The 27,980-nt window shown below is 56.1% G+C and overlaps 1 protein-coding gene and 1 pseudogene across 7 annotated transcripts; one reads left to right on the top strand and one right to left on the bottom strand.

Annotated features, from left to right (window-relative positions):
* The first annotated feature begins 29 nt into the window (after positions 1–29).
* On the top strand, positions 30–27,318 carry DAZAP1 (DAZ associated protein 1). Of its 7 annotated transcripts, none has more exons than XM_020284045.2 (12): positions 30–297; positions 10,133–10,173; positions 11,189–11,355; positions 11,613–11,678; positions 13,416–13,523; positions 14,771–14,819; positions 18,135–18,217; positions 20,936–21,089; positions 22,512–22,541; positions 22,882–23,022; positions 24,323–24,499; positions 26,375–27,318. In XM_020284045.2, the coding sequence occupies exons 1-12, from the start codon at positions 269–271 to the stop codon at positions 26,548–26,550; spliced, it is 1,221 nt and encodes a 406-aa protein (XP_020139634.1). In that variant the 5' UTR covers positions 30–268; the 3' UTR covers positions 26,551–27,318. The 7 variants fall into 7 exon arrangements, with proteins under 7 accessions (XP_020139634.1, XP_075854250.1, XP_012601178.1 ...); XM_075998135.1 differs by having other exon boundaries at positions 31–297; positions 13,413–13,523; positions 26,378–27,318; XM_012745724.2 differs by having other exon boundaries at positions 32–297; positions 13,413–13,523.
* LOC105860766 (histone H3.3A-like) lies at positions 7,386–8,166 on the bottom strand (annotated as a pseudogene).
* Positions 27,319–27,980: the final 662 nt, after the last annotated feature.

The following is a 27,980-nucleotide window of genomic DNA, read 5'->3' as shown; positions in this document are numbered from 1 at the left end:
GCACGCACGCAGGGCGCGCCCCTGGCCCCGCCCCCGGAGGCCCCGTGCGGGAGCGCGCCCGGGCGTGCGCAGGGGCGGCGGCGCGGCGGCGCGGGGACGCGCGGTGACCGTTGGCGCTGAGGGGAGGAGGCAGCAGCCGCCGCCGCCGCCGCCGTTGCGCAGATCCGGGCCGCGGCTGTGGGGAGGGCGACGGCGCGGGTGACCTTCCGGAGGCGGGAGCGAGCGAGGAGGCCCGGGAACGCCGAGCGCCGCCGCCGCCGCCGCCGCCATGAACAACTCAGGCGCCGACGAGATCGGGTGAGGACGGGCGGGCGCGGGCCTGCACCGCCAACCGGGCCCCGCCGCCCGCCCCGCTGCAGACGCCGCCCCGGGGGCGGGCCGAGCCGGGGGCCGCCCCGTCAAGGTCACGCCGGCCGGGGGGCGGACTTGGGCCCGGACGGGCCGCCACTTCCCGCCGGGACCGGGGCGGGAGCCGAGGGGCGTCTGGAGCGCCGCCGCGTCCGACTTCCTGGCTGGGGAACCGCGAATATGAGGCGGGGAGTGGGCAGGATCCCTCTGCCGCCGCTTCCCGACTTCCTGGCTGGGGGGATCCCGAATGGGCGCCTGGTGGGGGTCCGGGCGCTCCCGCCGCCGCTCCCCGACTTCCTGGTCTGGGGAACCCGGAATGGGAACCCGGAGTGCCCTGGGCGTCCCCGATGCCGCTTCCCGACTTCGTGGCCGGGAGTACCCCAATGTGAGGCGGGGGACAGGTGGGGGGCGGGCTGGACCCCAGGCGGGCGGCGGACCGGACCCCTCTGCCGCCGCTTTCCGTCTTCCTGTCTCGGGGTACCCCAGTGTGAGGCGGGCGGGGAGCGGATGGGACCCGGGCGGGTGGGACCCCTCTGTCGCCGCTTCCCAACTTCGTGGCTCGAGGTACACCGAATATGAGGCAGGGGGTGGACGAGACTCCTCTGCCGCCGTTTGCCAACTCGTGGCCTGAGATACCCCGAATATGAGGCGGGGGACGGGCAGGATCCCTCTGCCTCTGCTCCCTGACTTTGTGGCCCGAAATACCCCGAATTGGAGCCCGGGGGTGCCGGAGTCTCCTGGCCTGCGCCCCAGCTTGGCGGGTCGGTGCACGTGGTGGGCGCAGCGGTGGATTCTGGTTCTGCTGCCGCCCAAATCCTCCCAGCCGGGCGAGGGCCGGCAGGCCAGGGTGGTGAGGGCAGCGGGGCAGGGGCTGAGGTAAAGGGGGGGAGGGGGCCTGGGGGCCCGGCCGAGTACGCAGCCTGGAGCCCCCTCCCTGCACTGCTCCTCGCCCCCCACGGCGGGCGTGTCTGGACGCAGGAAGGGGACACTGGTGTCAGGAAGAGGCTGGAGCACCCAACTTTCCTCACGTTTCTCTCTGCTCGAGGGTGCTGAGTCCGCTGGTGCGTCCCATTTTTTTATTCAAGGACCGGCTTCTGCAGCGTCGATGTAATTTTATAGTTAAATTCTTCCGGTAGAACAGCCTGGGTCGGTGTCCTCGTGGTCGCGTGTGAATTTTTCGGCGCCCCCAGCCCTGCGCTGCGCGTGGTTTGCGTGCTTGGGGTGGTGGGAGAACAATCACTTGGTGGAGGGGGCCTCATTAGGCCCCCGTCTGGCACCGGCTACGTTTGAGGACCTGAGACACTTTGTGGGGGTTCTCCCCTCCCGAAGCACAACAAAGCACACCTGCCTTTGGGGAACCGGGGCAGCACTGAGCCCCAGCCTCGTGCATTCGTTAGGCTGTGCAGATGCCTGTGCCGGTAGTGGGCAGGGGCTGGGAGCTGACTTAACAGCCTGCGGGGGCCTTGGGGGCAGCGGGTTCCCTTTCCTCCTGGCCTGGGACAGCACAGACTGGTGAGAGAAGGAAGAGGCTTGGGGATGAATTAGTGCAGCTTGTCCAGCGAGGGGAGGCAGCCCAGGGCCCCGGGAAGTTCCTCAAGGCCTGGTGAGCTGGAGCCTGGAGCCTGGAGCCGGGTGCCCTTTCAGCTCAGCAGTAGTTCTGGGCAGGGGAGGTGTGGGGGTCCCTCCCCTCCCACATGCCCACTCTTGGCGGTGGCTGAGGAGCCACCAGCCAGGAGGACCAGGCCTCTCTGAGTCCCCTAAATGTTAAAGTTCTGAATCACAGGTAACCCCACAGCTTTTTTACTACTTTGCAAGTAAAAATCTTGCCAAGAAGTATTGACAAGTTTACATCTAATATAGGAAACTTGCTTTCATTTTAGGTAGAAAGTCCAGTCTACGTTTGAACTCTTTGCTTGGTGTCGTGCCAAACGTTAGTGAAGCACTAGTGGTCCTGTTGAGTTCCCCTTGTGATTTCCTGTGAGGAGACCACAGTTGTGGCTCACATGTGGGAGCGTGTCCTACTTGGACTGAAGCATGTCTTCTTTTTTAGGCGGGTGGCAGACCCATCCTGTGAAGGGTCCACTGTGATATCTAGTGACATACACTGTCCGCTCACACCTCACCGACAGCCAGCTGCATGGATCCCCCTCCTGAGGGCTCAGCAGGCTAGAGGAACTGCTCCTCTTCCTGATGTGGAACTTTTGGCCACAGCCACCGAGGAGGAGGTGGGAGTGTTCGAGATCCACCGTGGAGGGCCCGGCCGAGCACACAGCTGTGGGGTGCAGGGGTCAGAGCCTTGGACACCTGCGTCCAAGTCTGCACCTGCTGGAGCTCAGCAGGTGTCTGTGTCCTAGGAAGTGTGTCGACACCCAGGATCACTCCTAGGAAGTAGGCTCTCGAGTCATCCTCTGGGCAAGCTCTGCCTTTGCCTTTGAACCTGGGGAGAGAGCGACTCGAGTCATGACCGTGCAGCCCGACAGGAGAACAGAAGTTTGGGCAGCTGTACTGGTCTTTCGTATGTTTTCTGCAGCCCATGGCAGCCTAGGAAGGGAGAGGGCTGGATCTTCAGGATGGGCAGGACCATCTGAGCAGTAGCAGTTATGGTCTGTGTGGCCCACACTTGGGAGCGAGGCCTCTTCTGGTCCTCTTGTGTGCAGGATGGGGACAGGCACTCACCTGCTGGCTGGATTTAGAGGACTGGGCGCTGAGTGGGGAGTCTGGAGGGCTGATGAGCTGGGGGGGCTGCTGTCTGTCCTGCCCCTCCCTGGGCCCCAGGAAGTAAAGTCTCTGGGTTTTAGGCCCCTCTGTCTTAGGCTCTGGGAGCTGCCACGACCTCCGAGACCAGCAGGCTCTTGGCCCACACGAGTGGCTGCTGATGTCTGGCCCCAGGGCTCACTCCTGGGTTGGCATGGAAGGAGAGGCTCTAAGCGGCTGCCTCGAGTGACCATTTTGTTCTGCTGGCCTCTGAGGCAGTAGACTGTCATGGAGCTGGACAGAGGTTCATGGAAGATTTTATCTGGTACACTTGGTTCTGTCTGCGTCAGCTTGGGAGTGGCAAGACAGGGACACCTGGACGTATTTGAGGAAAGTCGCAGAGGAAGGAAGCACTCATCCGAGGGAAGAGAAGGCAGCATCTGGTGGCTTAGAGAAAAGACCTACGCCCGTGGCATGAGTCTACAGCTGCCCAGAGCCAGGAAGGCCGACAGTGGTTCCTGCAGCCGGGCTGAGCAATGGTGCAGGGCGGGGGATGGGCCGAGGGCTTGGGTCCTTTGTGGTCATGGTTACTTCTAAAGTGGGTTTGGAAACAGACACCCCTGAGTTGGGCTCCTGACGGGTCCTGGAAAGGTGATTAGACACCCGGCCAGGGTGAGCAGAGCAGAGTGGGAGGGCTTGTTATTGGTCAGGTCGGAGGCGGGCCTGACTTAGGGAGGAGGCTGTTTCTTGCAGTGTAGGGGCTGTGGGGACCTAATGGGGGTAGGGGCAGAGATGGTCCTTTCTAGGGCTCTTGCATCGCATTTGGGAGTTATTCCCAGGGGTGTCGTTCTACCTTGGCACTATCAATATTCCAGCCTGGATCGTCCTTTGGGGTGGAGTGTCCTGGGCACTGCAGGTGCTGAGCAGAGACCCTGTCTCCACCCACCCCATGCCAGGAGCTCCCCCCAGTGTGGCAACCGCAGATGTCCCCAGACATGGCTCAGTGCCCCCCGGGGGACAGAATTGCCTGAGTGAGAGCCACTGTCTGGGAATGTCTTTGCTCTTTTTGGCCTGGTTCCCACTGTGTTCCTGCCATTTGCTCCTGTGGTTCTGGACTTGCGTCTTGCGGCGGGGGCTGGTTCGGAGCCTGTGTGATGGGCTGTGAAGGCAGCACGTGTTCCCGAGCAACTTGCCTCCGACTTAAGTGGTCTGCAGCAGGCCGTGCGTTTAGATAGGCAGCATCATGGCAAACCACGCCTGCCCTCCCCACATGGGGACACTCCCAAGAGTGACTTAGCGCTGACACCCACCTCCTGGGAGCCCCTGCGGCATGCTGGCTACCTACTGGTGCTTGCAGTCCAGACTCTGACCATTCCCTTTGCCAGAGAGACAGTTCAGAGGACCTGCCCAGGGTCACCCCAGGAAATGGGCAGGTCAGACCTGGGAGTCCACACTCCTTTCACTGTCCACGTGGCACAGAGGATGCTTGTGGTCAGCCAGCTCTGTTCGTTACTCGGACTGCTAACTAGAGATTTTCTTCTGTCAACTGAGGCCTTTTTCTCATCTGAGCCTGTCTCCCACGACAGCACCGTTTCTGTGGAGGGTATCACGGAGTAGCCGCATCCCGTTGTGATGTCAGGATCACTTACGAGTTGTGAGGACAGTGTTAGGCAGCAGGTCACTTACTTGGCAAATGCTCATGACCAAGGTTCCTTCCTGGCTCTGAGGTTGTCCGGGAGGACCCTGGTCTGTCTGGGAGGGCGGGATGTGGAGCCTCTTGGGAGGTTGTATGTGTAAGTAGTTAGTACCAGGTACAAGGGTGCTCGGGGGCTCCTTCACATGACAGCATGTTACTGTTCATGATGCTTCTCATGTGACCTGTGGGCCCTGAGGTGGGGCTGGGGAATCTTACCCTGTTGGCCAGAGGGAAGCCTGAGTGTCAGAAGGCCTGGGCTGGCCTGGGCTCACAGGCCAAGAGGTGGGCTATGGGTGAGGTGGTCCTGGTTCTGACCCGCCAGGGGAGCTTCCTCTCTGGCAGGAGGGCTGGGAAGTGGGGTGACCGCCCTGGCTTCTGGGTCTGCTGCATCCTTGCAGGGAGCCGAGGCTGCCTGGGGTGGTGCTGGGCTCCCAGGCTCCATTCAAGGGGGGCTGTGCTCTGGGGGGGGTGAGGTCTCAGCGTGACCCACCCTGGGAGGCAGGAAAGTCCATGCATAGGCTGTGGTTTTATTTTCTTGAAGAAGTAAAAGGCCTGTTTACAGAACGGCCGGCACTCGGCCTGGGCCGCCTCCTTCCTTTGTGGGCTGAGCTCACGAGGGTGATGGTGACGCCACCCAGGCGCGTCAGTGGAAGGCAGGCTCCGGCTGGGTCCCGGGCCCTGCAAGAAGGCACCGGTGGTGCCCACTGCATGGGGCGGCTGTTTGCCCAGGGTGCCAGGCCAGGCTGTCACTTTGCAAAGCCCCTTAGGGTGCTGCCAGGAGGCCGGCGGCCTTGGCGCTCAGCCGGGGCCAGGGGAAGCCTCTGGAGAGTTACTTTCTGGCATAAATGCCACGCGGCTGCCCTAAAGTACACAGAGCACAAGCAGGTCGTCATCCAAAAACATGTTTTGGTTTCAACAGGTGGAAGAGGGTGAATATTAACCTGTCTGGTGGCCCCAGGTTGCTTCTGCAGAGTTCTCTCCGAAAGGAAGCCTCCAGCAGCCACGGACTGAGCACCCACTGTGTTGCGCGTGCAGGTTCTGGGGTACAGGGCCAAGTGGAGGCTCGAGATTGGGTCTTGGTGCCCCAGGTACCAAGTGTGCAGATCCCAGAGGACATCTGTCAGGACCTCTGGGGGGCAGATAGCACACCTGACTCTGGGTTACGTGGGCAGGGGGAGCTGAGCAGGTGGTAGCTCCATGTGGGAGTTGCCTACCCCTGTGGGTTTGTGGGGTGCAGGGTCTGTAGGAGCCCCTGAGTCCCTGCTCTAGACATGCTGCCAGCCGATGGACCAGCGTGACAGCCACATTTTAGCTAATCTCTTAATCTGCATAGTCCAGCGTTAACTGGCCAGTTAACACGTTAAGTCCACACACTGCCAAGTGAGTGGCAGTCCAAGCAAGGCCAGGCTGTTAGTACTACAAAGGGACTGCCAGCCCCAGTGAGCGGGTAAGGTCTGCAGACCCTTGGACACTGGCATAGCCCCTTCTGTGGCGGAGTCACGGGAAGTCTGAACATCAGCGTGTGTCAGGTTGGTCACACCACCTGAGGTGGCGGCGGGGTGGGGTAGAAAGTGGCCGGTTTACGTTCACTGAGGGCCAGGCCCAGCCGTGTGTTTCTGGGGTCTGGGCCCTCGAATCCTGCTGCTGGCTTCTTGCTGCCTGGCCGGGTTGGAAGCCAGGAGCATTCTTGCTCTATTGATCGGAAACACCTGAACCTCTGAAATGGGGACTTTGTGCTGGGGCCCTGGAGCTGGTCCCTGCCTTCAAGGAGGCAAGACCTGCCTCCTGGGACCTCCTGGAACCTCCTGGAACCTTCTGTCTGTAGACTGGGGAGAATGTGCCAGTCTCGCCTTAGGAGCATGGCAGATACACACGGCAGCCACGGCACAGGCTCGAGGTTTTCCTCCTCCGGAGCAGACACACTGTGTAAAATGAAAGATCTCTTGCCATCCAGCCCAGATTTCATAAGTGATAAGCCTGTTGTTCCAAAGGAAACTTAAATTCTGTCATTTCCTCAGTAATGAAAATTTTTTATAACATAGTTGTGTATAACTTCAGACTTCGGAAAAATAAAAAACAGGAGCAAAAATTTCTATATAGTCTTTACCCAACCAGGCTCACCACAGGCTAACATCTTGCCCCTTGGCACGTGCTGCTCCTGCCATGACACATGTGTATTTTTATTGAAATATCTGGGAGTGAGCTGGAGACTCGGTGTCCCTTCATGTGGACACTGAGGTCAGTGCTGTTTTCCAAGAACACAGACTTTCATTCTCCTTTATGGACACAGCGCAGCGGTAGAAGTGGAGAAGTGCAGTGTTGACACTGTTACCTGACCACGGGCCTCTGCCAGGGTTGTCAGCTGTGCCAATAATGGCTACCTCGCCTTCCCCCTCAGTGCTGGCTTTCTGAAATGTAAATGGGGCTCAACCTGGACTGGTCTGACAAGTTCCTTCCTCCCAGGGCAGGCAGGGATGGGTGCTTGGAGAAATGACACCTGCTCATTGCCTTACTGTTTGTTTGAGTTGGGTGCAGCGCTAAACAAAGGCTGGTCCAAGTGACTTGGGTTTGATTTTATTTTATTTTATTTTATTTTTTGCTGTCAATAAGAAATTTACTTGTTTTAAAAAAAATCCAAATGCTGGCATTGTCCAGAAAAATTTAACAGGTTTATTTATAATTGTTATAAAGTTGAACTGCTGAAACTTGTTCACTGAAACATTTGACTTGCATTAATGCTTCATATCCTGCATTTATATTAAAAAGTCACACACAAATGAAAATGGAAAAACTGCCAATACCTAATTTCTGTCCCCTATTTTTCCACTTGAAATCAAATACTTAGGTACCTTTTGACCCCATGGGGAAAAAAAAATCTAACGTTCAGAACTACCAATAACAGGAAGAAGAGAATCTTTTTTTTGAGAGTGAAATGTTTTCCCATCATAGTGGATTCTTAAGCACATTCTCCACATATGCGGCCTGCTAGCTGGATGTCTTTTGGCATAATTGTTACACGTTTGGCATGGATAGCACACAGATTGGTGTCTTCAAAAAGGCCAACCAGATAGGCCTCACTTGCCTCCTGCAAAGCACCAATAGCTGCGCTCTGGAAGCGCAGATCTGTTTTGAAGTCCTGAGCAATTTCTTGCACCAGATGCTGGAAGGAAGTTTTCGAATCAGAAGTTCAGTGGACTTCTGATAACTTCTAATTTCACGGAGTGCCACTGTACCAGGCCTGTAGCGATGAGGTTTCTTCACCCCTCCAGTAGAGGGCGCACTCTTGCGAGCGGCTTTTGTAGCCAGTTGCTTCCTGGGTGCTTTACCACCGGTTGATTTGCGGGCAGTCTGCTTTGTACGAGCCATGGTATATAAAGACCTCCTTACTTACCCCCCTTCTCCTTCGGCTGGAGCTCGGCGAGCAAGAGGCGGCACTGGCGCTTGAGAATGATGGCTCTTTATTTTTTATTTTTTTGAGAATGCTTGAACTCCCCTCCCAAAGGACTGTGCAAACCCACAGTTTCTCGAAGTTCCAGACAGCTTTGAGGGCCCTTCACTCATTCATTCATGGAGGTCGCCTGGCACTCCTGCTGTGTGCCGGCCCTGCTGGCCAGGGACGTGGGAGGTGCTGGGCTGAGTCAGCAGTGCCTGCCTGGCGCAGCCTGTGGGATCGCTGGGCCTGACCTCCGTGTTCCCTGGCCCAGCTCTGAAGGGTGCGTGGGAGACGCAGGAGTTTGAGTTAATGAGGCCTAAATCTGAACCTCCCGCACTGCTTGCTCAGCACGTTTCCCCTGAAACTTGTCTACACAGATCTCGTCTCTAAAGGACACGCAACACAGGGCAGCTGCTGTGCCCTGTAGCCCAGCCTGCGTCCTTACCCTCCCCACGACAGAACTGGGAATGGGTGCTGGCCTTGTGACATTTTGAAGATGGCAGTGGGTACCTTTTTGGTGATGGGACAATTATTTTTCACATACTAAGTTGAAAATTACCCTTATGGAGAAAGAAAGAGTAGGAGCAAGCATCTTTGCAAGGGCTGACTCCGTGAGGCTGGGGTTTGTGGCCAGGCAGTCACAGAGTGGAGGCAATGGGAGCGACGGCCACCTCGCAGGGGTCTCTACAGACGAGCTGGCAGGGACTGGAGAGGGACATCCATGTCCTGGCACACACCTCCCTTGACTGCTGATGGGCCAGTAATGCCTTGAACCTGGCAGGGGCCTTTTTGTCTCAAAGCTGTTGGGGACATGTGTTGGACTGGTAGTATCAGGGCAGTGGCAGGGTTCTGTGTCTCAGGTGGTCACTTGAGCCTGGAGGATGCTCTGGTTTCGAAAGACCCCCACAGAGCGTCTGGGTCCAGTTCCGAGGGTGAGAATTCTGTTGCTACATAGCACACAGCCCTCAGTTGTCCTCTTGCCTGGGTTGGCCAGCAGGAGGGGACACTCCCCTTTTCCTGGTCTCAATTATGCCTCCTGGGCTTGGGGGAAATCTGAGTGACACCTGAGGCCCCTTGAGTGGGTGAGCGCCCTGAGTGTGTCAGCTGTGCTGAGTGGTGCTGCAAGGTGAGCACAGTTCCTGTTGGGAGGCGCGACAGCCAAGGCCCACGGGGGCGCCTGGTGCCAGCTCAGGGCCTGCTCCCAGCTGGCCTGTGTGGCTATGGGGTGGACAGTGGGATTCCTGGGGAGAGCTCTAGTGTCTCTGCCCAAAAAGACAGCCCAGGCCACCCAGGGATAGGAGTGTGGACGTGGAACTCCTGTTCTCAGCCTGGAGCTTCAAAGACCCTCCCCATTATTTGTGGGACCCTCTTCATGAAAGCAAGACCCATAGCTGAAGCTTTGGCTAGACCCCTCCGCAGGCTGTAATTCAGAGGCTGTGTGGCATGGGTGTCTTTGGTGTCTGTTTTTCGTCTCATTATTGTGTGTCATCTCAAAACTGGACTTCTCCCATCCACGTACTAACCAGGCCTGACCCTTCTTAGTTTCCGAGATCAGGCGCTTTCAGGGTGGTATGGCCGTAGACCAAAACCAGACTTCTAAGTTCCTTTTCCCTATGATAAAATACTTGCAAAAACAGTAGGAAGGCATGCCCTGAATCCCCCTTGGAATCCATGTGGGCCTGTGTGGTCACTGCTGCCTGTGTCACTGGAACTCCTTTCCTGCTGTCCTCGTGGTTGGTGTGTCCTCTCTCTGGGTGTTGGCAGGGCTCAGGATAATGTTTCATGTCTGTAGACAGCATGGAGGCTGACATGCCTACTGCTGTGAGCTCTGGGTGTTGACATAATTGAGCACGTTTGCATAAACTTCTTCCATGTTTAAAACTAAGACCTCAGGATGGGTCAGATGTGGGCATTTCTGAGGCAGAGCCTCTTGATCCTGAATGTTTCTCCTTGAATTGCAGGAAGCTCTTCGTGGGTGGTCTTGACTGGAGCACAACCCAAGGTAGGTGGGGGGGGGGGTTGCAGGCTGTGTGGCCTTGGCCTTTAGGTGGTGTCAGCCTTTTGCTGCCATCTTGGGCTTGATAAGGTCCTTTTGATGTTATCTTGCTTTCTGGGCAGGGAACATTTGATTGGAAGTTGGCTGGGTGCAGAGGGGTGTGTTTGCTTCAAAACTGTTCATTTGGGCCTGTAATTCTAGCACTCTGGGAGGCCAAGGCGGGGGGGGGGGGGGGGGGGGGGCGCTCAAGGTCAGGAGTTTGAAACCAGTCTGAGCAAGAGTGAGACCCCATCCCTATAAATAGAAAGAAATTAATTGGCCAACTAAAATTATATATAGAAAAAATTAGCCAGGCATGGTGGCGCATGCCTGTAGTCCCAACTATTCAGGAGGCTGAGGCGGGAGGATTGCTTGAGCCCAGGAGTTTGAGGTTGCTGTGAGCTAGGCTGACGCCCAGACAACAGAGTGAGACTCTGTCTCAAAAAAAAGAATTAAAAAAGAAAAACCACCTGTAAATTTGGTCCTGATGTGTCAGTGTTCTAGGCAATACTTCAGACGGCAGGTCCTAGCTCAGTCTGAGGAAGGTTCTAGAGGCAGAATGTTTTAGAGGCTGTGGAATGCAGAGGGCTAGGGTCCTGCCAGGGCAGTCATTGAGATCAGAAGGGCAGGAAAAAGTTTGTGAAGTCGGAGTTCCACAGTTACTGGTCGGCATTCAGAGTTGCCATGTTTGCATTTCCTTAAACTCTGCTCTTTTGGGTGCCATGGGCCTGAGTGCCAGTGCTGTGTGGCCACTGGCAGCTGCTCTGATATACCCGAGGACAGAATGCACGTGTTGGGCAGAATTCCCTTTATGCTCAACCCACTCCCACCCCCAGTTAGTGGATGAGCCTGTTAAATGTTGCTAGTTGCTGACATTTTCAGGCATAGCTGATGAGCCAGAAGAGAGAGTTTACACCCCATTCATGAGACTTGCGCCTAATACTCTGGTGGTGTTTGTGTTTTGTTCCCAATCTCTGAGCAGAGACCCTGCGCAGCTACTTTTCCCAATATGGAGAAGTTGTAGACTGTGTTATCATGAAAGATAAAACAACCAACCAGTCTCGAGGTTTTGGGTTTGTCAAATTTAAAGACCCAAACTGTGTGGGAACGGTGCTGGCCAGCAGACCACACACGCTGGACGGCCGAAATGTAAGTGTCCTTCCTGGAGGTTCTCGCTGTCTCATTTGTTGGTCCTTTGGGTTAATTGCATGCTGCACCGTGATTGCTGTTTGCAGCTGAGAACGTTATAATGTGGGGTTGATTTAAAAGGATTAAGCCTTGGTGTTTAGATGGGATGTTGGAGCAGGGTAAATGGAGCCTGTGGGTGGGGGCTGCTGTGGCAACACCTTCTTTCCTAAAGGAAATGGCCTCACATTCACAACTGGTTGGTTTGAAACTTTCTGCAGATCGACCCAAAGCCATGCACACCCCGGGGGATGCAGCCGGAGAGAACACGGCCAAAGGAAGGATGGGTAAGGGACCGCAGCTGGGCGACCTTGTCAGTCAGGCAGAGTGTGAGGAAAACACGTGCTCTGTGAGATGGAGAGATGGAGAGGGCTTCTGGGTGAACCCTGAACAGTTGAGAATCACTCAGGTTCATGCAGTGGCATGAGTGATTTATCTTGTGGCTAAGAGAATTCTTATTAGTTTGCCTTAAGGAAAACAATGACAGCTTATGGCATTCATTGTTCAGAGGCTTTGGTTTGATCCCACAGCCCCCACCTGCCCCACTGCTCAGCTTCTGCCCGCCCAGGCCCTGTCTGGAGGCTTGGTGGTGGTCACTTTTACAGCTGCACTTGAGGTCCCCTCTGGCGCCTCTGTGGGGTTCTCTGTGCACCTGGCTCTGATGCTCACGTGGCTGGACCAGCACGGGCCTTAGCTTCTGGGCCCAGCCATCACCCACGCACACCTTACCTTCCCCCAGCCCAGCGGTCCTCAGGCCGCCATCTGGGCTCACATGCGATGGTGCATATGGAGAGCGCTCTGTCCTCAAAGAACATTCCAGCCCCACTGACCCGCAGGCGTTTGCAGCACTAAGCATGGCCTCCCGAGTGGGCGGCAGGGCCAAGCCTGAGAAAACCTCAGTTGCTGCTAGTGGACGGACCACAGACCCTGGGGACAGGTTTTATTTTTCCAGCATTTTATTAGGAAGCTTTCCAAGTACAGAAAAATTGGAAGACTAGTACCACAGACACCTAAATACACCATCTAGATTCATCAGTTGTCGCTGTTTTGCCAGGTTTATCTATATGTGTGTATTTATGTCCGTCCCTGCCTACACATCCTGCTCTGGAGGATTGGAGAGTGCACCTCCGCCCACAGACCCACCAGCAGCCAAGACACGCCTGCAGTTGTTCCCGGTGTCACCTTAGGTCCAGTTCATGCCCCATTTCTGGAATAATTTCACAGATAATTTTCACAGAGGTTCTTTCCAGACTGGAATCCAGTCAGGGTTTGTATTTCACCTGATCATCACAGCAGCCTTATCGAGATACGATGTGTGTAAAGCAAACTGACCAACTGACTGTGACCCAAGTATATGCTCGGGAAGCTGCCCCCACAGTCACGGCAATGGACACGCACCCCCAAAGTGTTTAGGACCCCTTAAAACATGCCCTTGGATAGGAAGAAAGGGCTGGGTGGGAGTGGGGTGAGGGAGGGCAGCCTGAGCCCGCCTGGCCATTACTGGGTCCCGTGAGTGGTATCCATGGCAGATGCCCTTAGCCCCACAGGGTTGGCACACGGAGCTCTGGGGTTGGGGTTGGGGTTGGGGAGGTGGGAGATGAGGGCAGGTCTTACTTGGCTCTTCAGTTGCTGGAGAGTTCCGTAGTCATCTCTGTCACCAGCTGAAGAACTGTAGTGTGAAAGGCAGTGTCGTCTCTGGAAGCTGCCTCTTTCCCGTCATTCTGCAGTCTCTGGCTTCGTGTTGCAGAGCTTCCTGGTGGCAGGACACTGGTGCTACGCTCACATTTATTTGAAACAGAGGCCCTGCAAAAGTGCCAGATTCCTGTCTCCTCATCTCCCTGTGGAACGTGGAAACAGCCTGTCGTATAGCTCCGTGTTGCGGTTGCTCTCTGGACTGCGGATTGTGGAGTGCTTCTGTCTGGCTCTCAGCTGCCTCTAAAGCCAGCGCAGTCATGCACAGCTTACGGGAAGTATTTTGAGGATTCCCGTGTGAACTGACTGTCTTTTCCTTTTTGAAACAGCAGAAAGGGTCCAGGAGTGACAGCAGCAAATCCAATAAGATATTTGTTGGTGGAATTCCTCACAACTGTGGTGAGACCGAGCTCAGGGAATACTTCAAGAAATTCGGAGTGGTGAGTTCTCCACCCCAGCAGCACTGGCAGGGCTGGGCGGCTTCTGCTCAGCCCTCAGCCTTCTCCGGGCGGCGTGGTGGACCTGTGGGTTTACGGGGCTCAGCTGGGAGCTTTCTCTATGTTCTGTAACCCACCACCCACAACCCCCCCAAAAGACTAAAAACCCAGCCTTTCTTTTCACGGCCGTTTAATACCCCAGTGGAGGGTTCCTATGGCTTTTCCAGGCCAGTGTGGACCAGCTGGGTGAACCTCTGGGTGGCCCTTCTGAGTCTGTCATGCCCACTGTGGTGAAATGTTAGATGGTTACAGGGGCACGGGGCCAGCTTGGCTGTGGAGCCAGCTGGGCTTCTGAGGCTGTGCTGTCCCTTGGTGGCAGGAGGAATAGTCCTAGACCAGGTCCACACTAAGCCTGGTCCTGGGAGCTCAGTTAGCTCCTTTTCCTCCACAAGGCCCTGAGATGGGTCCACCAGCTGGGGCACTGCCACCGCAGATGAGCACAGGCCCAGGCTGGGGTAGGATGCACCCGAGTCTGGAAGGAGCTCACCCTGTCCTCCGTGCTGCCCTGCACATTGCAAGAAGTGTTTTTACCTGTTTCCTACTTGGTGCTTTTTTCAGGAACAGCAGAGCTCCCCCTGAGTGTGGTTTATTTTCTGGAAAAGACAAAAATGCTATAGAGTCATTAGGGGAATTTAGGAGGGGAAGGATTTTCAAGGAAGTTGGTGCCCTCCCTGCACCTGAGGCAGAGGCACATCATCACCTGCAGCTCCATGGGAGTCGTGTTGTGTCCAGCAGGTCGCCCACGCCTGGCCCCATCAACTGGGGCAGCCCCACTTGCACTGGGTGCAGCGTGTTTATCAGACGGTGCCTGAGGGTGCTGTGCACGGAGCCAGGAGTCAGGAGTCCGGGCAGAGAGGAGGCACCAGCACCTGTCACCTCTCCAGACTCGCTGCCCATCACTGAGCACAGAGGGCTTCCGTGGGGTCTCCCGGCTCTCACATCACCTGCTGGCACATGTGCCCAGGACTGTTGTCCATCTGGTGGCCCTCAGCCTGTGTCTAGCCCTTGCCGGTCCGGCCTCTGGTCTACTCTCAGACGTCACAGCTGTACGCTAGCCTTTTGCCTCAGGACGTCCCAGGCTGGAGTCAGATGCTCCCAGTGGTAGTTACTGGGGTTTGCGGGAAGGAGATGTGTCCTCTGAAATTGCCCCAGTGCCCCTGGCCAGGACCTTACACCCCCCTTCCTTGCAGGTCACCGAGGTGGTCATGATCTACGACGCGGAGAAGCAGAGGCCACGAGGTAAAGGCAGATCTAGTTTGTCCTCAACCTTCTTTTCCTGCTCTCCCCTCAGATGGCAAACTATTTCCCCCGCCAGTCAGTTAGGTGGTGGCTGTAGCAACCCCTGCCTCAGTGAGGGCGATTGGAGATGATGACTAGAGCGTAGGCCTCCACGCAGTCCCTCAGCCTGTCCATGCTCCCCAGGTCAGATGTCATACCGTGTTTTTGGCTCATCCTTTTGAAGTTTTTACAACTTGATGTGAATCTCAACATGGTTTCTGTTTTTAAATGTGTACTGAGAGTGTGGTTCTTTTACATTTTGACCTTCTTGCTTACGGCGTCTCTTGTTAGTCCTCGCCAGTGTGGTCGAGTGTCACCTCCTGTCGTCAGCCAGATGCTCAGCTCGGCTGGCGCATAGACTCTGTTATCCATCCCATGCCGCTTCCTTTTTTCTTGTTCCCTCTCAGGTCAGCGGGGCAGGCGGGCGGAGGGGTGAGGAGTCACCTCAGGGCCTCCTACATTGTGTCTCGCAGCTTCCCACGCCTGCTTGTCCACGTTGGTCTGTGGAGCTGGGGCCACGGGCACCCGACTTCCGGACCCTTTTTTGTGGCTGCTGCTGTTTGTCCCTGCCCGTATGTTTTTGGTTCATCAGCCGCTTGTGGGCTGGCCACATGAGCAGCTCTGCCAATCTGGGTCTGCTTGCGGTGTCCCCACCGCCACCAGCCCCAGCGCCCCAGGTCAGTCAAGGCAGCCCCATAGCGCGCCGAGCGGCGTCGCCTACAGCATGCGCCCGCCATGCTGGAGAATAGTTTGCCATTTGAACTTTCACCCACCTCCTCTCCATGATTAAGGAACGTTCCTCACTTCATGTCAATTAAGCTGTTAAGTCTTAGTCTTAATTTAATTTAGACATACATGCTTAGTGACGTACTTAAGTGTTTCATAGTAAAGTACAGTAATGTTAAGTAAGTTGTTTTTCCTTTTCTCTCTGTGAATTGTTTGTGATTAACGATATCTCTTTAGATTTCTCTTCTCCAGGTGCTAAATTATATCACACAGGTACAGGCCAGTCCCGCAGTCAGAGGAGGGAGCGGCTTTGCTCCAGTGGGGTGTAAACGAAGTTTCGGGTGTTTCTGTCCCGCTCCTCAGCGGTGACGCCGCCTCTTGACAGACGCATTCCTAGACAGCCCGCTCCGGGGCTCCTTAGCCACGACTCACCGCCTCTTGCGCTATAAACGGACCAAGCGAGCCCTGTGGTTTCAGATACTCCTGCAGTTTGAGAAAATGTCAACTTTTAAATATGTTGTTTCATCTCCTATGTTGTGTTCCCAATATTGCCTCCAATCTTGTGACACTTCGAGTGCGTGGGAATCTGAGGGCTGCTCCTAGACCCCCTCCCCCGTCCTCTGCGGCTGCCCGAGCCACTGCCCTTTTCCTCGCTGTCCTTGTCCAGCATGGCCTGGACGCAGCTCGCGTTGCTGAGCCCATGTTGCAGGCGGGGGCAGGAGGAGCTGGCGTAGAGCTTCAGGGATGCCATTGGGGTTTGGCAGCGTCCCTGGGGGTACCAGTGAAGGAGGGCAGAGAGATGCCGCGGTGCTGCTCAGCGGGTCCTCCCAGACAGCACGCTCTGTTTCCTTGACCTTTCCACATCTTCCGAGATCTGTCTCTCCCTCCACATCTCCTCCCTCTTTCTTGATTGACTGAAGGTAGCGGATATGTCCCCATATGTGGATCCGAGTATGTCTCGGGCTCCAGGTGTCTGTGTGTCGAAGACCCCGCTATGCTGGGACCCCTGACCCTAGCCTCCCTGCTCCGGCCTGTCCCGCTCACCTCCCACGTCCGCCGTTCTTGGGTCTGGCCCTTTGGCTTCGTCTCCTGTGTGCTTTGCCCTCGTGGTCCACTCCCCTCCTGTCATGTTGCAGACTCACGCAGTCCCGCTTGGGCTCACGCGTGTACACAGAGCAGGTCTGCAGGTTCCCAACCCCATTGTCCTTGGCTGATGACCTTTGTCTCCTTGGTTCCTAAGCTGCCTTTTCCTCCATTTCCATCCTTTTCCTGCCACCTGGTCCCAGCTGACTGCAGCCCCGGCTCCCGTTCTTTGGCTTTCAGGCCCCAGGGTGTCTGCTCCTTCTGGGGCCTCCCACCTCTCTGACCCCACACCCTTCTAGGCCACACTCATGCCTCTGTCCGAGCACGGTGCGTGCCATCCCTGCTGTGTGGTGCTCTAGGGCGTGCCCACCTTCAGCCAGTTCCCAGCTCTTCCTCGTCCCTCTTTGTCCTTCCGAGGTCTTCAGGCAGCTGTCTGCCGCCCGCTTCCTTTTGTCTCGAGCAGATGGGCCATCTGGGGAGGTGCTGGTGCTCCTAGGGGTCCTCCCGCCCGGGGGACGGCCTGCTCAGCGGGTCTCTCGGGCCATCAGACTGGCGGGGCCTGGAGGCCCCAGCGCACTCCTGCATGTAGAAGATGAGATATGCTCCACTAGTGGGGATGCGCTTACCCCAGACCAACCAAACTTCGTTTATACTGCCACTTTCTTGTGTTTGGGAAATGCTAAATTTTTTTTTTCCTTTAAAATTTTCTTTTTTGATTACATGGTGCCTCTTGCTCTTGCTGCTGACAGCAGAATTTGACCTGCTGGAACCCGTTGTGGCCTGTATCTCTGTGTACTTTTTATTTATACACATATATATGCATATATGCCTACGTATAGTACCTCCGATAGGACTCCTTGGGCTTACCCAACGACGTTGGATAAGCTTGGCGAGGCACTAACTGTGATAGATACCGTACTCTGTTTAACGCTTAGACGATATATGGCTGCTGTCAGCACTAGCTGCAAAGCAAATTGCCAGCCAAGGGGGAGAGCCCTGGGTTTCAGAAAAGCAGAAACACATCCACGCACACACCCTTCCTGAGGCGGGGCTCTCCACGGGACCTCCACATGCAGGGCCCTTGCTGCTGACTCGCTCGGGTGAGAGCCCAGGAAGCCTGGCATGGCCCGTGACACAGTGGGCACCTTACCACCTACCGCCCTGGCTGCTGCCTCTTAAGATGTGCCCCTTTGTTCTTCCAAATTTATCCATGACGTTCGTTTTCAGGCCCTCCAAGTGCCTCAGTCAGCAGAGCCGTGGCAGGAGTGGGGATGTCACTGTCCATCCACTCTGTCCAGCTGAGCCGGCGGTTTGCGGGAGGGAGAGCCTCGGCCCAGGCCGTGCACCTCCACATGCAGCTTAGCTGAAACCCTTGGTCGATCCCTTGGCCTGTCCCTAATACTGTTCATCATCCTGTTTTGTGTCACAACACCCTGCTACCTTGATTCACTCTTCGTCGTTGGCTAGGTTTTGGATTTATTACTTTCGAGGACGAACAATCAGTGGACCAGGCTGTCAACATGCATTTTCACGACATCATGGGCAAAAAAGTGTGTAGTTGTAGTTTTATTTTACCTTAAGACCAAACCAAGTCTTAGGCAACTTGGGGATTTCACTGGAAAGGAAAATTCCGTGAGGGAGAAGAGGTTGGGCAAGTTCATCCTCCGCTGTGAGGTGGACCCAGGTCCACAGAGCGAGGCGGGTTCCATCCTTCCTGAATGGCTCTTTGCGCAGGGTGGGTGTGTCCCAGCTCTGCTCCTGGAGCCCCTCCCTCCGGATGACCTGGCACTGGGGTGGGTGGTGGCACTGGGTTGGCCCTGGTAGGGTGGGCTGGCTCCAGTGAGGTCACAGCGTTGCCTCAGGCTTGGTTTCAGTGACCTCTCCTTCAGATGTCTGTCCCAATCCCTCCTGGCTAATGCCGACCTGTGATGCGATGCGCAGTGGACCTCTGAGCAACGAGGTTCCGCTTAAAACTGAAAGATGGAAAAACATCATGAAGGATTGGTTTTTTTAAATTGGGTCACTTACTGTGGAACTCCGGTACCAGCCACATGCTCTCGATAGTACTTAACCACCATGCAGTCAAGTGACCTCTGGTTGTTTCATCTTCATACTGTGTTGCCCCACAGAGGTGAGCAGGGATGGAGGCCGAGCCCCCGGGCCAGCCCCTGCCAGGTGTGTGTCAGAAAGGGGTCCCCAGATTGCCATTTCCCCTGGACCCTTGGAGCTTTTTGAGAAGTTAACTCTGAAATGAATAACTGGTAGAAATTCTGCAGTGTGGAATTTCTTGCAGTTAGCAAAAGCTTAGGGGTCCATTTTCCCGGAATTCCTGTCTGGGTCCTTCTGAACCCTGTCGGCACCCCCGGGCAGCAGCTGGCCTCTCCCAGCGTGCAGTTCTGATCTGGCCCTCACCGGTTGGGTCAGCCATGCAGTCCAGTTCCCGGCCTTCCCACAAAGCCAGGGCCACTTGTGTCCAGTAAAGTACTGTGGTGGGAATGCTACACCCACCCTCCACCCCTCTCTCCACCCCAGCCCCACTTCTCCATGCCAGGATGTTTAGAAACTGGAGTTTGTATAGTTATTTTTGTATACAGGTGGCTTAGATTTTGTTACAGACTTCATTAATTCTATTTGAACCCAGCTAAAACAGGAGACACACTCCCTGTTCTGACATTCACTGCAGCTTGTAGTTTAAAATTAGCATGCAGGTTGCAAGGATGCATGACAGTTATGAACAAAGTTCAAAGAAGTCTGTGTTCAGTGTTTAAAGGCACTATGACATTGAAAATTTGGAAGAAGCATGGTCTTGATATGTGGGGCAGAAAAGGTTCTGTGCAGAGCACGTACCTGCTCCTGTCCTTGGGCAGCCTCCCCTGCCCCCCCAGCCGCCTCTGACTGGTCTGAGGCGACCTTGATGTGTAGGTTGTCTCCTAGGCAGGACACACAGGTGCCCGGCTTGCCCATTGCTGACCTTCACTGGTCAGCTGCCAAGTGACTTTGCACTGGTATGTTCAGATAGGAAAGGGTAAAAGAAATTTTTTTTAATTACAAGGACTGCTTTGCTTTGTAAGCAGGAACCAGAGTCCCCCAAGGAGAGTGTGCGAAGACTCACTAATTTTAGTTCTTTGAAATGGGTCCCTTGGTCCTGCTGTCGCATTGCCTTGAGCTAACGGGATTCTGTTCCCATCCTGGGAGCGTCCTTGGGGCAGCGGGCAGGTGGGGGCTTTGTGCCTCTGCAGCCGCTTCCTGTCTGTTCTCTAACAGCAGAGCTGAGGAATTCTCCAGACTGAGACCCCCAGGGTGACTCTGGGTGGACTCATTGTCTCTTTATTCTCATTAAAATTTATCACAAAAATAAGAAAAATTTAGGATTCATGAATGCTGAGGCAGCCTTCAAGCTGGGGAATCTTTTTGTTGTTGTCATCCTGCCCGAGTTTTAAGGGCTGCTCTGAGGATAAGTAGGTCAGGCTTTGTTCCGAGCCCCTCCGGCCTTACTCTTCCGAACAGGGTGGCTCTGACACGGTCAAAGGGAAGTGTCCGGGTTGCTGACCTAACACAGTATGAAGATTGCTTACTGATTCAAATGTCCATTTTATTGCATGTTTGTTTACTTTTTTTGTTAGATGTAATGTAAGATTCTCTTATCACATCCATTCCCTCTGACATTATTTTGAGTTAATTGAGATTCTTTAAGCATTAGCCTGGGGAAGGTAAGTCTTTATCTTCCATTAGACATTTTAAATAAAAATCTAAGTTAAAACACCAACTGTGTTTCTCAGGTATGAGCTAAAGCACAGGTGGGCGGGCTGTAAGTGGTCCCGAGGGTGCCACGGTGGCGGGCGGGGTCCTGAGAGGCCTTCGATGAAGGTGCCAATTGCGGGGGAGATACTTGTCCCTTTTTGTCCTGTGATTTCAAGAGGCCATTGAAGGAGGACGCTGCCATTTAACGTGAGCAAAGATCCCTCGTCACACACGACATCCTGTCTCCTGAGGGTTCTCAGCCCTGTCCCACGTCCACAGTGGATGGGGCCCAGTATGTCTTACAGTTGCATCTGTTGTACCTGAGAAACATTTTTTAAACAAAAAAGTTAAACAAAAAAAATTTTTTAAGAAAAAAATGCTACTGGCCTAAATAAGGTTTATAGTTAAGTATTTAGTCTTAAGTCTTAAGATGCTAAGTGTAGTCGTAAGTTACCCAAGGGTGTGTCTGAAGGGAAGGGGTGCTGGGGCCCGTGGTGTCTTCCTAAACCAGATCTCGATTTGTTTAGGTGGAAGTTAAACGGGCCGAACCTCGGGACAGCAAAAGCCAAGCGCCGGGACAGCCAGGTGCCAGCCAGTGGGGGAGCCGAGTCGTGCCCAATGCTGCCAATGGCTGGGCAGGCCAGCCCCCACCGACGTGGCAGCAAGGCTACGGGCCCCAAGGTAAGGCTTCCTGAGCCCTGGCAGACCAGATGGGGCTCCGCACTGACACTCGGCCTCTGCGCAGGCTCCCTCGCTTTGGAGCCTGGAGACCCCCAGGGGTGTGGCCTGCAGCCCCTGTCCACAGAGGTTTGGGTTGCAAGAAGCCACCACTGAGGCACAACATGCTCACCGGGTACTACCAGGAGGGGTTCAGGAAGGCTTTCCCAATAGGACTCCCCGTGGAGCACCTGGAAGGCATCCTGCTTCTCCCTGGCCCTCGGGAGTGGGATGGCCTCAGGCGCCGGTCTGCAGTCTGGGCCACCCAGTCTTGCTGTCACGGGAGGGCTTTGTGCCTGGTGATACGATGTCTCACTGCCACGCTCCAAGGTTTCAGGAAGAGACGTGGCACGTCTAGCTGTGAAATGATGTGAAGTGATTCGAGGTCTGATGTTGCCAGGTTGTCCTGCAAAGTCCTTTTCCCTTGCTTCCTGCAGTGTCTATGTGTGGGGAGGGAGGTGCCTCCAGGGGCCATGAGGACCTGGCAGGTTTTGGATCTTTGTCACTTGCTGTCACCTTTGTTAAGTGATGTGCCCTCCATGGCCAGGGCCTACATGTGTTCGTTTCTGCCCTGACGTTGATAATCTGGAAAATGCTGAACCAGCAGGCTTGGAGCTGGCCACCTGGAGGCCCATAGGGCTCCCCCTCCTGGCCCCAGCTCCTGCCTGACGCCGAGGCTGGTGGCAGGGTTCCACTGTTCCTGATCTGCACCTTCCCTGCTCCTACTCTTTTTTTCTTTGAGACTTGGTCTCTGTCACCAAGGCTGGAATGCAGTGATGTCACCACAGCTCACGGCAGCCACCAACTCAGACTGCTAGGCTCAAGTGATCTTCTGCCTCAGCCTCCCAAGTAGCTGGGACTACAGTCACCACCGCGCCCAGCCCCCCCACTCCTAAAATGTTTGTTTGACCTGACAGTTTCTCTCTGGTGCCTTCCTATGTTGGAAATAAGGAAACAAACAGGCAAACTATTTTCTGCATCCTAGATGTTTGGGGACATGTGAGGATTGTCCCTGTGTTCTTAGTGCTTAGAACTCAGGCTTAGAACTCAGGCTGCTCTGGTGTCCTGTGGAGCTGGGACTGTGCCCTGTTCCTGGTCAGCCCACAGAGTGCCCACCGTGTGGTGGGGTGCCACGGCACTTCCAAGGCAGGCTCTGGGAGTGGAGGAGTGTCCCCTGCTCAGGCTGGGTGAAGGGAGGGCCTTCCCTGCAGAGTGGGTTCCTGCTGGTGCCACCCCAAGGACGAGGCTGCTGTGCCCCTGGGCTCGGAGCACCAGGAGAGTCCTGGGTGGGGCCCGTCCTTGGTGTCCACGCTTTGCAGCTGCTGCTTGGTGTTGAGTGCCTGAGCAGATGTTGCACTAACCCTCCTCTTCTGTTTCCTCGTCTAGGAATGTGGGTGCCAGCAGGACAGGCGATTGGTGAGTCCTTGTGTGTGGAGGGAAGGGGAGGGACAGCACCCAACAGGCACGGTCTGACACAAGCCTCAGTGGCAGCTGGCCCCTCTGCTGTTGATAAAGCCATTGTTAGTGTCTTTCCCAGGGCTTAAGAAACAAAAAAAGTGACAGGGTCTCGCTCTGTCACCTACGCTGGAGCATAGTGGCACCACCCAGCTCACTGCAGCCTCCAACTCCGGGCTCTTTCCTGCTCTCGCTAGAGGGGGGAGGGTGAAGGCCGCACAGGGCCCTTGGCACTGGGTCTGGTTGGGGCGGGGTTGTCATCTTATGCCCTCTGCCCCTCATCCTGCTTTGTGTGTTCCAGGTGGCTACGGACCGCCCCCTGCGGGCAGAGGAGCCCCCCCGCCACCCCCACCATTCACATCCTACATTGTGTCCACCCCTCCCGGAGGCTTCCCTCCTCCTCAGGGCTTCCCGCAGGGCTACGGTGCCCCACCGCAGTTCAGTAAGTCTCGGCGGCTCGTCTGCTCCTGCCGAGGGACGAGGGCCAGGCGCATGGGCCAGGTTTACGCTGCAGTGTTGACATGCACCTATGTGGCTCTGATGTCAGCCACGAGAAGGCCACAAGCAGAGTGCTGACTGATCAGTGGTCATCTGCCACCAGACGCCTCTGCCTGTGGTCCCCGTGGTTCCTGCAGGTCCCACGAGCTTGAAGCACAAGCATGTGCACCTGACTAGCCCTCCCTCACGTTAGCACTTCGGGAGACCGGCATCTGGCCTCCTCACCAACCGTGACCGACCTCCCGTGCACCTGTCCTTCTAGTCGGAGAGCAGGATGTGCAGAGTCAGCCTTGGGCCCAGGATGTCGCCTGCCCTGTGCACAGCCCCAGGTGTGGGGCCTCAGCGCTCTCGGTAGAAAGGCCCACCGGGTGACTGCAGGTTTTCCAGTAGCCCCATTTCAAAAGTAAAGAGAAACAAGAATTACCTTGTGTCACCTCACCCAGTGTTGCCAGAGACTCAGCCTGTGACCAATGTCATATGTCTGACAGTCCTGCTTCACATCAAGTCCTTGGCCCCTGGGATGTGTCTCACAGTTGGGGCACATGGCAGTTTGGATCAGTCATATTGGGGGATCCAGAGGCCACATGGAGCCAGTGTCTACGGACTGGGCAGTTCAGCACCCTGGTCCTGGCTAGGGCTCACCATACTGCAGCCGTCCGGCCCAGTGACTGACTGGCAGCCTTATATGGAAAAGGCTTGTGGTCTCCTGTCTTCTCTGATCTTGTTTCTAACAAGACAGGTCAGGCGCAGCCTGAGGCTGAGGTCTGGCAGGTGGGGGTGTGGTGGCCGCTGCTTCCAGCAGTTCGGTCAGTTTGGAAAGCTGGTGGGTGGCCTCCACATGTATAGACGATTTATCTCCCATAGCTATGGTCTGGGCTCTGCTTGGTGGTAGATCTTTGTCCCTTTTAAAGAACTGTTTCGCTGTGGAATCACTTGCTACTTAAATACGCTCCAGTGCTCCACAGGGTGGATGCGCCATGAGCCGCACCACGATTCTGGGTTCCGGTTCTGCTCAGCCGCACTATTTCCGCCTGTAGGCTCCTCAGCGAGGGCTGTGTCCTTGGCGTAGCAGCCCAGGAGTGTGGCTCCATAGTCTGTTATGTGGCTTCTTTAAGGCCTGTCCACTCTGTGGGTTTCAGATGAAAATCCATCTGGGCAGCTCCTGCCAGGCCGGGCCCCAGGTCTGCCCCTCCCCGCCCAGCCCCGCAGCTGCATACCGAGTCCTGTCTGTCCTGTGTCTGTAGGTTTTGGCTACGGGCCTCCGCCTCCACCGCCAGATCAGTTTGCCCCCCCTGGGGTTCCTCCTCCACCGGCTACCCCGGGGGCAGCACCTCTGGCCTTCCCACCACCTCCATCTCAGGCCGCCCCCGACATGAGCAAACCCCCGACGGCTCAGCCAGACTTTCCCTACGGTCAATATGGTAAGTGGCTTCCTGCCTTCGTCCCTCAGGTGGGCCCCCCAGCGTTTACCTGCATTGGCGGGTGGCAGGGAGGACAGCTGGTGATGCTGGGTGGCTGGAGAGAACTCGTGCCACTCAGGTACCAGCTGCGAGTCAGCAGGACCTGCCAGGCACAGAACACTCATTCTATAGCAGGTGCCCCAGGTCCCTGGGTTTGGGGACCTGAGCCAGGACTGGGTCAAGGGAAGTGGGTCAAGGGGAGGTTCCTGGGGTCATGGCAGATGGTGTGGCAGCCACCATCACCCTGTCAGGCTCAAGGTGCTCTGTGTTCGAGGTTGAAGCCCTCGATGAGGCTGGGGCCCCAGGTGCTCATGTGGTTTCAGGGTGGGGCTTATTGGAGGACAGGGTCAGGATGGAGTGTAGTTCTGCACAAGTGTGCTTGCCCTGCACAGAACCAGCCTCGGTCAGGGCGGATGCAGTGACCCCAGCAAGGAGGGCTGGAAACCAGGGGACCCTGCTCCTTGCAGTGGCAGTTCCTCCTAGCACCTGGGGACGCTTCCACGGGCAGGGCCTGAGAACATGGGGTGCCTGCGCGAGGTGGCCTGAGCTCCTGCCCCAAGGATGGCCCCGGGCTCCACAGTGCCTGTGAAAGCAGTTCCTGTGCTCCACGTTGCCCACCGGGAGGTCATCTGGCCTTGGTTGTTGGAACTGTTCACCTGAGGCATCCGTGCCCGTCAGCCAACACACCACCCAGGTTCCCCAGGCCCTCACCCAAGCCCAGCCTGGGTCACTGTGCACATTGGTTCTTGTCCCCCTGCAAAGCCCTGACCTGTCCAGCTGGCAGGGGTGCTGAAGCGCCCGTGCAGGGTGTATACATCTGCCCGCTGCTTTCTGTCATTGCTGCTTAGGGTTAGTCGCTTTGGTCTCGTGTCTGGCGGGACCTCGGTCCCTGTTCTCCAGACCCACTGGGCTCTGGCCGATGGTTTGTTTACACCTCGTGGGCAGGCTACGCAGTGATGCCGCCTCTGCAGGTTCTGCAGCTGCCACCGCCCTCCCGCCTGCCTGTACCAGAAAGCGGACAAAGTGTCTTCCACCGTCCCGAGTTGGGGTAGACTCCGGGGGTGCTCTGTGGGCAGGGGCCCTTACTGGTGCCAGGATCTTGACTGGCCACAAGCCTCCAGCGGGCCCACCTATACCCATGTACATCCTGACTGGGAACCCCAAGGGCCTAGGATGGGGCTTCCTCCAAAGTGTGTGCATTCAGTGGGCAGGAGCCAGGGCCGTCTCCATCTGAGGACAGTGCTGTCCACATGGCCAGAAGCACCTCCCATGCCACTGAGGTCAGCGGTGGGAACAGACTAACTGTGCAGGGCTGGGTGGCCCCTCTGCTGAGGGAGCCATAGGGAAGTTGGGTTGGGCCCAAAGGCCTGGTTCCCCACATGCCTGTCAGTGGACATGCCCCTGCAGGGGGACCAGTGTGGGGCCCCAGAGCAGTGGTGAAGGAGGGAAGGTCAGGGCTGTGCCCCGAAGCAAGGGCTGGTGGGGTTTTCTCAGAGCCTGGGAGTGGTACATTCCATGTGAGAGCCAACTGTCTGGATGCCCTTGGCCTGCCTGGGCTGGTCCATGAGCTGCTCCTGTGTGGGTCCTGCTCATGTGGCTTTGGCAGGGACAAAAACTCCCTGAGCTCATTTCCCTGGGAAAGGCAGTAGGTGCCTGGCCGTTGCAGGGCACTTGGCTGGCCCACCCGCCACCCCCCCTATCCCCCCACCCCGTGGGAGTGAGGACTCTGAGGCGGGACAACAAATGGCCCAACTGCTCAGAGGTCGGTGCCCACCATGTGGGGCTGCTGCTTGGGGACTACCACCTGCTCGGAGCTCACTGAACTCTCTCCCCCAGCAGGTTACGGGCAGGACTTGAGTGGCTTTGGACAGGGCTTCTCGGACCCCAGCCAGCAGCCCCCCTCCTACGGGGGCCCCTCGGTGCCAGGGTCTGGGGGGCCCCCCGCTGGTGGCAGTGGTTTTGGACGAGGTCAGAACCATAATGTGCAAGGATTCCACCCCTACCGACGCTAGCCTGCAGCGCGTGGACGTCTGCACGGCTGAGACCCAGGATTCGAAACTTGTGAACTTGTGACAATCACAAACTTGGCGGAAAAGTAGCGACTCAACCTTGGGGGAGGGGGGAGGGGCGCGAGGCTTTTGGAGGCGGCTGTGGGTGTCTGGACTGAGGTTTTTAAATATATTTCTTTCTCTAACCCATCAGCACAATAAAAAAAAGTCACTGGTTCAACAACAGGGTTTAAAAAAAATGTCTTCAGCTTTAATTCAAAACTTCAGGTTTCTTTTTCTTCCTTTTTTTTGAAATTATTTTCCTGAGCCTTTTGTTTTACCGTATATTGTAACTTTTATGTTAAAGAAAAAATATACATTTACAAATTGTGAGATTTTTAAGAGAAATTTTCTACGATGTATACTGGCTTATTTTTTAATTTAAAACAGGGTTTCCGTCGGCACTGGTGGAAGTGGGGCATGTTTTTAATCCCCTCACTCCTGGCTTAGGGGGTTGGGACTCGTTAGTCCAGAAACTCTGGGAGCTTAAAGAAGAAATCTACTGAGTGTGTTTTTGTTTTTTGTTTAATTCTTTGCTTTTGTCGACTGACCTGCCTGGTAGTGTTTGCAGGTGCACTGTGGGGGTTGCGCACAGCCGGCCGCGAGAACAACGCGGTGCCAAGGCAGCAGCCTTGTTGGAAGCGATCTCCCTCGGGCACGTGGCTTCAGGGCAATTCCCATTGACCACTTTGACCCTGGTTTGAATAAAGAGAAGTGCGTTTGGATTAGAAACCCACGTTGTGTCTGTGTCTTCCCTCCGTCTCAGCTGGAGCTTACGCTTCCTGGGCCTGGGAAAGGTCTGGAACCCAGACATGCCCTCGCTCTGGCCTCTGCTCTTCGTGGTCGCAGTTCTCCGGGGGCTCTCCTGGAGTTGTCACCCAAGGCAGCAGCCTGATTGGGGTGCCAGGGCCTGCCCCCAGTGTGTCTTGGGGTTCTGGCAGATGTGAATTTTAGGGTGCCCGTTGGCACTTGTCTCTGGGAATATGGGCTTCCGGGCTGTCCCACCCACCTGTTCCAGTGCCTAAGGGTGGGAGTGCGGCTATAGTGCAGGTTCCTGGCTCGGTGGCCCTCTCCCATCTCAAGCCTCTTAGTCACATTTAGCTACAGAAGGTGACACCCACAGGTTCTTGGAATCAGGTAGGATGGCTTGGCGGGTAGCGAACGAGACTGTCAGAAACCCCGTCCCCAGCTCACTCTGAGGCAGAGAAGGGTTGACCCAGCTCAGAGACAACCAAGAAGACTCATGGCCCCCACATGCACCTTGGGCTTGGCCACACAACCAGCCCTGCGCTCTGTTCTCAGAGCTCTTTGCCATCTCCTCCAGAGCTGCTGCTGCCCCGGGTTACAGAGGCGTGGGGGTCAGGCGGGAGGGGCCCTCTCCACACCACGGAATC

Source organism: Microcebus murinus, chromosome 27 (assembly GCF_040939455.1).
Source record: "Microcebus murinus isolate Inina chromosome 27, M.murinus_Inina_mat1.0, whole genome shotgun sequence".
NCBI lineage: Eukaryota > Metazoa > Chordata > Mammalia > Primates > Cheirogaleidae > Microcebus > Microcebus murinus.
This window is presented reverse-complemented; position numbering and strand designations above follow the sequence as displayed.